General features: G+C 35.9%; 1 protein-coding gene across 3 annotated transcripts in view; it reads right to left on the reverse strand.

Annotated features, from left to right (window-relative positions):
• Epha6 (EPH receptor A6) overlaps nucleotides 1-11,291 on the reverse strand; it is an 858,253-nt gene that overhangs the window by 113,651 nt on the left and 733,311 nt on the right. For all 3 annotated transcript variants that reach the window (XM_021209922.2, XM_029544433.1, XM_021209921.2), the window contains one exon: nucleotides 7,465-7,674. In XM_021209922.2, the coding sequence (XP_021065581.1) occupies nucleotides 7,465-7,674 (210 nt within the window). The remainder of the gene's footprint in view (nucleotides 1-7,464; nucleotides 7,675-11,291) is intronic.

Consider the following 11,291-nt stretch of genomic DNA (forward strand, 5'->3'; position numbering starts at 1 on the left):
ACACACACACACACACACACACACACACACACACACACACACACACACACAGAATTTATTGGAATGCCTTACAGGCTGCATTCCAGCTAATCCAACAATAGCAAGCTGTGAAGAGAAAATCCAAGTGTATAGTAGTTGTTCAGTCCACAAGTCATACCTCAGTGATCTTCTGTATATTTTGGGATTCTGAAAAAGTAGGCTTCCATGCCAGTGAAAGAATGGGTTTGCTAGCAAAGGCAAGGACAAGCAGGAAAAAAACTGAACCCTTGTTTCATCCACTGTCATCCACTGCTTCCAACAGAAGATGCATCTTTCTATCTCAAGAACCAGATCAAAAGCCTGTGACTTCCACCCTCAAGATCCAGATCAAAGACCTGTTGTCTTCCTGCCTCAAAACCCAGATCACAGGTACGCCCTCTGCTTCTGCATTGTAGTTCATTCAAGATATAGCCAAGTTGACAACCAGCAATAGTTGTCACACCTTCCTAGCTCTTTCAAACTAATAACTTTTTTTATTGTTGTTACATGCATCTATGTATGCATACATGTATTACTAAATATAATTTTCTCCGTCTGTACAATGTTTTCAATATGACCACTTGGTATACCCTTTCCTGGTCAAAGACTAGCTCCCTTTTTCTCAGCTTTACTCAGTTGGGTTTTTGTTGTTGTTGTTGTTGTTGTTTTTGTTTTTTAGCTTCACTCAGATATCTGTAGCTTCATAAGTTCTGTAGGGTTTAGGCATCATGCTTTTCTCCCATTCATTTTAGCATGTCTATTGTCATTAAGCTCATTTCTAGGTAGTTATATTGATGAAACTTTATGAGTCTCAGAGGATACATACATGCTTACGTGTATGTGTGTGTGTGTGTGTGTGTGTATGACATATATATCATATATATTTAAATTGAATTATGCCATTAGAATTTCTATGACCAAAATAGCACATTGCAAAAAAAAAATCAATAAGAACTCAGATTTTCTTTTTATACATTAGCCTATTAAATTCTCTCTCTCTCTCTCTCTCTCTCTCTCTCTCTCTCTCTCTCTCTCTCTCTCTCTCTCTCTCTCTCTCTCTCTCTCTCTCTCTCTCTCTCTCTGTTCAAGAATACTTTGTGTCCTTTCAATTTTTCTCCTCAGTTAATGATACTGTCCTGGGAGTTAACTTCTTTTGGTCAACAGCTACCATAAGATCAGTTGTTGAGTAAGAACAGTCTTTGTAAGTGTGTTACACAGCATTTTATTCTCTTTTCCTAATGGTAAGTGCCTTCCTTGAAGGTAGATCTGATTCTTCTAGCCTGGATTTTGTTTCTTTTCATTTTCCAATGTGTAGCTTGTCATCACCTGTTTTATTGAGCAAGAAGTTATTTTAATCTCTATCAATAGCTTTCTGATAATATCACTATTTTTGTTAACTTCCTTTTTTACTTCTATTGCTGCATTTAGCCTAAAAGAAATAGCCACTTCCTTCATCTGAAATTTGCAGTGAATGCTGTACAAGAATCTGTTCTTTTATTTTTTCTGCACTTAGCTTTGTGAAGGTTGCTAGTTATTGCAGTTTTCTGCCTTAGTATCTGGATTATGATAATCTGGATTATCTGCAATTACTATACTCTGTATTCTAATAAGGAAAGTTCTGACATGCTATTACTGCTGTTGAAGAACAATAAACAAAAACTTTCCTCCGGTAACCTGAGAAGTAGCAATCAAAGCCACAGAATCCTGTCAGGAGTCGTATGATGGTTCCCACGGTTTGCTTTCATCTTTAAAATATAACAGAAATCATTATCATAATTAAGAATAACACTACCATTATATTCCAAATAAAAATTATCTCTTATATCACATGAGTGTGAGCCAAAATACATGTTTTAATGTTCTTTTTAAGGTAAATAGGACCTNATTTCCATAATTGAAAGCAAAGAGGCTTAGCAGTTTCAATATAAGTATAAGAAGTGGTTACCTAGCAATATTTAATGAGCTAGGGTACCTTTTTTGGACTGGTTATAAAGCAATTGTCCAGGTGAATATGTGTCAGATTTCAAAATGGAAGAGATTTTTCAGCCCTTAAATTTTAGCCAGACAGGAGACTGTTTATCGAATGTGAAAAAACAAAACAAAACAAATATCAAAACACCCAAAGAGTCAATAACTTCTGTATACGTTAACTTAGTTAAAAAACAAACAAACAAACAAACCAACAAAAAAAACAAAACGATAACTCCATTTGTATTTTTGGCTAAAGGTCATTCTTCTGAGAATCTGAAAAGTTTTTCACAGGATTGGCACAGAAAAGCGAGGCCTTACTTCTTGTCAAGACACTATTTTTGTGTCACTTATTTTCTTCTATCTTTGGCCTACATTGCACATTTCTTGGTGTCCCTATCATTACCCGGTCCCAAGGTCCCTTAGCAGAGGCTTGATGTATTTTAGTTCAGGGTTTAAGTGCTTTACTAGAAGCATTTGCTATTACTGAAGCTCCTTTTAAACTGCATTGTCCACTCTTTATGTCTGCAGAGATATGAGTTCTATTATACGCTGCAGCTGGTTATTCTGGGTTCTGTCTCCATATAGCGATGTATCTGTTCTCGCCTACAGTCTTTGTTGGTGTAGGTAGCTCATTGGAGGGTATTGTAACCACTGAGTCACCGCCTTTTCTTGATTTTAGTTCTGAAGAATCACAGTAGAACGTTCTGGGAATATAAATACCCCTAATAGGGGTATTGTTTCAAACGACACAAGCCAGCCTACACCTTCTAGGGTAGAATTCTGGGGAAGAATTCTCAGGGAGCCTGTTTCTCTCTTCTGTGGATTCAGGAAGTCCTCGCAAGCTTTGGCCACTAAGCCTGGTTGTTTGGAGGTATGGGCCATGGACTTGCCTACAATCCAGTGTTTCTCAATGACAATATGAAGGAGGTCCTGATTGGTTAAGACTCCAGCCACCCTGGGAGGCTTTTGAGATCCCACACAGTGAATCTAGAACTTGTGTGCTCTGATGCCTATCTGTAAACTGCGAAGCTGCTTCTTCTGATATGTGTGCATGCCTTAGATTGCTGGATTCAAGACAATTAGGTAGTCAATGCATGGTAGACTTCTCCATTAGTTCAGGATTCACAGGGTATAAGTAATATGTGTACTTTCATTTTTGGAGGCTGACATAGTAAAACAAGCGTTGCTATTTTCTACAGAGTGGGAGTATTGTCTCATGAGAAGTAATCTGAACCCACTCCACAACTGCATACCAATGTGGTAGCTCCATAATTAATGGTGTTCGTACACATTAAAAGAATAGGCTTTAAACCTAAATCAGGACCAATGAACACTCACGTGTAGGAACAAACATTAGAATCTCTAGTTATATTTAATTGTAAACTTCATTCTTTAACCTACTTTATGGAATTTTATAATGTAGAAATTGTATAGCTTCACAAAGCAATAACATTTTCTAGCTATACCGTCCTATTTATTTATTTATTTGATATTTTCTTAATTTACATTTCAAATATTTTCCCCTTTCCAGGTCTCCCCTTCAGAAACCCCCTACCCATCCCTCTTCCCCCTGCCTCTATGAGGGTGCTGCCCCAACTACCATCCCTTTTAACTGAACAATAAAAATAATTTTGGGGCTAAGTACATGTCCATAAAGTAAAAATGTTTTATGTAAGTTTCAACAGAACAATGATCTTTACTGTCATTATCTGAATGAATCTGAGATAGAGTGGCTATGATTTTCTTTGTGATGATTTTACTTGTGATCTAATACTGGTATCTAGGGCATCTTTAATGGGGATTCTATGTCATGATTAATAGTGTCTCTCAACAACTAGCTGTTAAATCTACTTATAGTAATGCCTTCTTTAATTCCTCCTTTTCTATATAATTTATGCCTGATTAATTATTGAATCTTGAATATTATATGGTCATAATGATTTCAATCCTTTCCTCTCTTCTTTATTCTCGCTTCCCTTACTCTGGTAAGACTGTGTGAACTTTTGGGTCTGTAGCAATAATGTCTACCTGGAAATTTTACTACTAATTCCTCTTTTCCTTATTCTTCCCTTCATTTATTTGTTGTTGTTAGCAACATCTTCTATGACATGAATGTACTGTTTTGTTCTTTTATTTGTGCCAATGTAGACAAATTTTAATCCAGTAACATGGCTGCTCTGAATTATGGTATGATCTGGCTGGAATATAGATGTAACCTTAGTATACATCTTTAATCCCAAACAATGATGTCAAATTGAGGGATAAAGCAGCAAATGAAAGAAAGCTTTGACAAGATACAATATGCCCAATATTCATAGAACAGCACAGGAAATGGAGCCTATTTAAGAGGAGTGCAGGAAGACAGAGGACTTCAGTTCTGTTCAGTCAGTTAAGTTCAGTGTAGTGGAATTGGGTCAGTCATCTGGGAGGCATTACATTGGTTGCAATGCAGTGCAGTGACGTTCATTCATGAGTTCATGTAGTGTAGTGAAAGTCAGCAAAAGCAGCTGAGGTCAGGGCATAAGAAGGAGCTAGAAGATTAGAACAAATTGCCAGAGTTAGTTTGAGGCCAAGCAGCACAATGAGGAACCGAGAGAAGACAGATGGAATCAGTCATCTTGGAGAAGAATTTGACCCAGAAGAGTTGAGTTGAACCAGCCAGCCAGAGTTCAGAAGGAAGTAACAAGGGTGAGCTCATTCAGTAGTAAGTCTCAGAGGCTGAGAACGTTCTAGGCCTAGATTAGAGTGTACAGAGGCTAGAAGCTTCCAGGTTAGCAGACAAAGGCAGTAAGCCTCTGAGGGGAATAAAGATTCATTTACATGTCAATCAGTGGCTGTTTCTTAATTGCTATAGAAAAACTTTCACATTTCTCAGAGTGCCAGTCAAGAACCTTGAAAATTATTGCTGACGAACTTGGCTTTATCACTTCTTCCAGACTCAATTTCAAACTGTCCACATAGTTACTCACCTGTCTGTTCATATATATCTATATTTCCATGTTTTCCCTTTTCTTTCTTCATGGGAAATGCCTTTCATCCAAAAGTCTCTCTAATTTATTTTATATGACATGATACAATCTTAGCCCTTTTAAATAAGACCTTGTTTAGGCTACTTATCTTTGTTATCACAATATTTCTTGTTCAGACTTCTATAACAACAATGTAACATATCAAAGTGTTGGGAAGCACAAGACTGATCTTTTTTTTTTTTTTTTTTTTGATATTTTATGTATTTACATCCCCCTTCCTGGTTTCCCCTCTGGAATCCCCCATCACATTCCCCCTCCCCCTGCTTCTATGAGGGTGCTCCCCCTCCCATTCACCCACTCCCACCTTACTGCCCTGGCATTCCCCTACACTGGCGAATTGAACCTTCACAGGACCAAGGGTCTCTCCTCCTATTGATGTCAGACAATGCCATCCTCTGCTACATATGTGGCTAGAGCCATGTAAATCAAGGAAGTCTTAGAGAGAAATGGCTTTGTTATTTTAGGACTGACTATCCAGGTCTATTATAAAGGCAACTAACCAAATAATGTCATTTTTCTTTCCCCTCTCTCTCTGCCTCTCTTTCTTTCTTTCTTTCTTTCTTTCTTTCTTTCTTTCTTTCTTTCTTTCTTTCTTTCTTTTTCTTTCTTTCTCTCTCTCTCTTTCTTTCTTTCTTCTTTTCTCTCTCTCTCTCTCTCTTTCTTTCTTTCTTTATTTATTTTGATTTATTTATTATTTATATGTAAGAACGCTGTAGCTGTTTTTAGACACACCAGAAGAGGGCATCAGGTCTCATTACAGATGGTTGTAAACCACATGGGGTTGCTGGGATTTGAACTCAGGACCTTTGGAAGAGCAGTCAGTGGTCTTAACCACTGAGCCATCTCTTTAGCCTCAATGGTGCTCACCTTTAGTCCCAGCTCTCAGAACTTTGGGTTACCCACTAGTTTTATGAAGATATTTTTCTGGCTATGGTCTTCTTATTTTAAAGAGCAATTAAATTGTTACTTAAAGTGTTACAAATATACATATATTAGTATATATGTCTATGCTCATTAGGCTCATTAAATATTTTCTTGGATTTTTCATAGATTGCATGTATAAAAAATTTTAAATATTAAAATTAACATTTTATACAAATATAAAGTATTAGGGTTGCATTTTTATTAATCCTAATAATTGGTATAAGTTATGGGTTTATAAGATGAAAAAAGAAAAAGGTTTTAGAAAAGTGAAAATAATTATGACATTTTTCAAATAGAAGATGGAGTTTGAGATATCTATTTTTCACTAAAATGACTAATGTATTTTAAGGTCCCATAGATTTTTTATTTTCATAAAGTTTTTGGTTAAATTAAAAGATCAATGATTAGCTCTACCTTATACATCAGACTTGAAGATTAATTTACTTTTCACGGAACCTATTTTATATTGAAATTGTGAAAATGTTGACAAATTATCTTAGGAGATTTCAATAAAATAACTAATAAGGACATAAAATATTTTATCAATAGTGTCAAACTTCCATTTACCTTAAGGCTTACTGAATACAGGGAAACTTCAAAATATTTAATAGAAAACAAAATAAAGAGGAATTAATTAATGGGGTGCCATTTAAAAATTATTAGCATGTTTAAAAGGGGGAAAAGAATAAATATGTTTTGAGTAATGTTTTTTACTTGATTTTTCACTGAAGCTGTTTTAAATCTCAAATGAATCACTGACTCGAATTTTTAATAAACAAATAATGACAGTCACAGCTAAAATTTAACAGGTTTATTATACTTCAGTAGAGGTGTTAAGACTCAGTTCTTCAAAACAATATCCAAGGGGGTGAATACAAAGAATTGACTTAGAGAATTCAGAAATATTACGATATTCACCGTGAATTTGACATCGTATAATTTAAGATGGTGCTTTTAGCCTTTTATTCCAGGTTGCTTCCCCCTGAGTACTCTTTGGAAAATCCTATAGAGTTAGAGAGTCTTTATACATCTCCAAAGAAACTTACATCATTCATTTATAAGTGTGTATAGATCACCCAGTAACACCTAAAAAGAAGATATTTCTGAATCACTGGCTCCTTATTATCCTTGAAGTATTAGAGGCGATGTTGCTAAATATATAAAGAAATATATTTAAAGAAGAACGTGTATTGAAAGCTAAAATACCTCAGGCAAGGGCAGATTTAATCTGAAGGGAAGTCAAGCCGCGCATCTCCATGAAGATCATAGAGTTACAGCATGTCAGAAGCCCAAAGACGAAATCTTAAAATTGTGTGTGGTTATTATTATTATTTTTTAAAAAAAGAACAGCAGGAGCAACAACGACCCTCTGAGCCTTCAAATATAGAAAATCCTTTTAACTGAGTAACAGTTAGGAAAATAAAAAGTGAGGATACGAGACTGAGGAACCAGGAACAATTATTCTAACAGTGTTAAACAACTAAAAGTAAACACGGTGATGGAACAGGGCACCGAAACTTACCGTTGTTGTATAAGCTGCTTCTGGATCGTCTTCCAGCACTCGGGAGAGACCAAAATCAGAGACTTTGCATACTAAGTTGCTGTTCACCAGTATGTTCCTCGCGGCTAGATCTCGATGAACATATCCCATGTCAGAAAGATACTTCATGCCTGACGCGATGCCCCTCAGCATGCCGACCAACTGGATGACGGTGAAGTGGCCATCATGCTTCTGTGAGAGAATCACACCTATTAGCTGGCTGATCTTAATAGAGTGTACATGCATATATGTGTGGTAAATTGAACCAGGAACAAATCGTACAGGATCTATTGGAGAGACGCATCAATTCAGCTGACCACTGCTGGTCTTCATAACAAAATAGAAGACCTTGCTTGATATTTAAAGGAGGAATAAAAGCTAACTAGAGGTGATGAAGAGCTAAGCTAAACAAGGACAGAGGACAGCAAGCCATGTTTACTTCCAGAGAAAACTATGCCATTTTTTTTTTTTTTGACAAGAGCAAACTGAAGTAAAATGGTGTGAGAGAAAAGAGTGTGGAGAATACGCAATGGACATTCTGCATTTATAAGCCTCTCTGGGGAAACACAGGTAGACAGGAGGGCACCAAAGCCTGCGATCTGGAGAAATTCCTGTGGTATTTAGAAATACTATAAAAAAAAAATGGTCCAGGCTAGGTCATTCAAAAAAACAAAAACAAAACAAAAAAAAAACCCACCAAGATATATAAACAAAAAATGGATTTAGAAAAGCTGCAGACAAAATAGAATAACACAAGTAATAAAAAAAAAAGTAACTAGATTTTCTTTTCATTTATTTTGGACAAATATAAAAGAAAGTATTTGAAGTTCTTGGCTAGAAGAATTATACTATATACTGCAATGTGAATAATAAAATAGACAATAATCAATACATAACATCTTCTCCTCCCACCTAGAGTTCAGGACAATACATAATTTATGAAAGAGGAAAAGCAGTCCAATGGTATTCTAGGCAAAATGCAAGGACAAGCAAAGCCAAATACAGGTAGTAATCTTGGTATCAGATGAGATGTGAATAGAAATAAAAGTAATGCATATTAATTTATTTAATTGTTTGGAGAGTGTTGTCATCAGTGAGTTACAGAGAAGCATAAAGGATTCCAGTCATATACTGGGCCAACTTAATTTATGAATGATATTAAAAGTAGATTTATATATAGTAAGACACTGAGGCAATATTATATTATATAGTAGAGGCATACATAAAAGTAATTACATTTTTTTCTGTGTTACAAGGTGTTGTCATGAATGTTTGATAAAACCACAGAGTCGCTTAGGTGATGAGACCCAACGAATTCCTCGTAGGGACACAGCCTCTCTCACTAGGCTGACCCGTTGGTTATGGAGAAGAATAAGCTTACATTACCAATGGGGCAAACTTGGCTTTACATACCACATCTCTCTGATTGTATCTCCACATTCAAGTCAGACTAAAGAGAGGAAGCTTTTCTTAAACAAAGCATCCTTACAGAAAGTGTGTCCATTAAAGCAGGCTCTGCTGTATAATTAATGTACAAGAGATAACCTAGCAATGAAAATCCTTGGTGTTATTAGCTCTTTATGTTTCCAATCCATCTTTGTAGACAGTCCACTATTAGAGTGAATCGGCCTCTTCGATCATGTGTTCTACCTAACTCTCTTCTATTAGGAATCTCAAAACTTTAGAATTGAAAACATAAATTCTATTTTCTGGAAAGGACTATACTACACTTTAAAAGGTAATTCTTCTTTCTTAGGAAGTAAAGTTCTGTCAGATCATAGTTACTGTCAGGCAGAATTTCTAAACAGCAGGAAGAGTTCCTGGACCATCTGTGGAAATAAAGAAAGCCTCATTCCTTTCTCTGTACAAGTGTAGTGATCCAAACCCGAGTTTTAGCAAGACTCATATATAAAAATACATAGACAACTCCTGGATTGTTTTAATAATTGCTTACATTTAGTGAGTCTTGATTACTATTACATGAAGTTTTATAATGTCAATGGATCAGAAAATTTTGTTTTCTGAAAAATCTGTTGATAATCTAAACACGTGTGTATATAAAGGGAAACAGCTATACAAGGTCATGTGGAAATGTAGTTTCCAATCTAACCTGAGGATGCCACGAAACAAAATTATTATTTTAAACAAGTTTTTTAAATTAGTAATAGTGAACTTAATTAGGCCTTTATCATGCATATGTGTAATATATTTCATTGATATTTGCTCTTGTATTACTTATGTGAGACACTTGCATTCCATCTCATTTCTGGTCCCCTACTAATCTCTTATATTTTTGGTTGTAAGCCCAGCCTTTAATGGCTGAGCCATCTCTCCAGCCCCCCTCCTAATCTCTTTAGCCTCCCTTCTTTCTACATTAATAGTTTTATGTTTTTGTTAATTTTGTTTCATTTCTTAAATTCTATATATGCAAGAAATATTATGTCTCTAAGACTGAATAGTGGTGTGTGTGTGTGTGTGTGTGTGTGTGTGTGTGTTTATGTAATGTTGATACTGGATGTCTTCTATCATTGTCCATCTTTTAAAAGATCCTTATTTTTAGGCCAAGGCACTCACTGAATCCACAACTCGCTGATTCAGCCACACTGGCTGGCCAGTAAGCTATGCAGATCCTCCCAGCCCTGCTCCCATTGCCTTAGGTTTGCATGTGTACACCCTGCACATTTTATATGTGTTCTGGGATTGCAAACATATTCCTTGTACAGGCATTTTACCGGATGAACCATCTTCCCCCTTCTAATGATAACTAACTTTGCTGAACAGGATAGTCTTTACTTCCATCCACATTCTGGAATAATTACATTAGTTTCATTCTTGCTTAATGGCCACATTTTCTCTTCTGTGCATCCATCAATGGGCTCCTATGCTGACTGCAGGATGGGTCTACTGTGAATTGTGCTGTGCTGAAGGCCACACAGGGATCTCTATTTTATGCTGCCTTAGATTCCTTCAGATTGTGACTCAAGAGTGAGTGACATGGCATTTCTATTTCAGGATTTCTGAGGAACATCTTTACTGATTTTTCATAATGGCTGGACTAGTTTGCATACCCACCAATCCTATTTAAAGGTCCCATTATCAAGTCTTCACCAACATAGCATCACATTCTCTTTTTTTCAACAGCTTAGCAACACAGAGTTCCCATAGCATGACATTCATCCTTTGAAAGCACACAACATTAATAGAGCTTAAGATTTTTTCCCCATAATCCCTATGAGGACCATTGCATATCTACCATCATACCCTGCTATACTCCATAGTCCCACTCTGCTATACAACCACTAACCGACTTTCTACCCTACTGGGATTTTGCCTGCTCTCAATATTTTCCAATCAGAAACATGCAGCTTTTTATAGTTGACTTCTTGCATTCTTGTTGTAGCCTAATGTTTCCAAGACTCTTTCACATTGTAGCACATAATCAGTGTTTTATCTTTCTATTGTTACTTTTTATTTATTTTGTATTTACTTAAAGTTGATGAACACTTGAATTTGTGTATGTTTTAGTGGTTGTGCATGTGAGTTTTTTAATGGGTCATTTTCATATTGTTACAAAAAACTTGAAGAGATTTGGATTAATTGCCTTCCTATCAATTTCATGGCAATTTGTATTCTAACAATCACAAGCAGTGGCATTTAAAACTGAGATCCTGGTGTGTGAAAATAATCTGAACTACTGTGTACATGTTGTTTCAGAGGTCACACAATGTTCCTTATTAATTTCTAATTCATTTGGCCAATTCTTTCTGAGTCCATGAAGTCAAAACAATTTTCTTTTTTTTTTTTTTTTT

Source organism: Mus pahari, chromosome 12 (assembly GCF_900095145.1).
Source record: "Mus pahari chromosome 12, PAHARI_EIJ_v1.1, whole genome shotgun sequence".
NCBI lineage: Eukaryota > Metazoa > Chordata > Mammalia > Rodentia > Muridae > Mus > Mus pahari.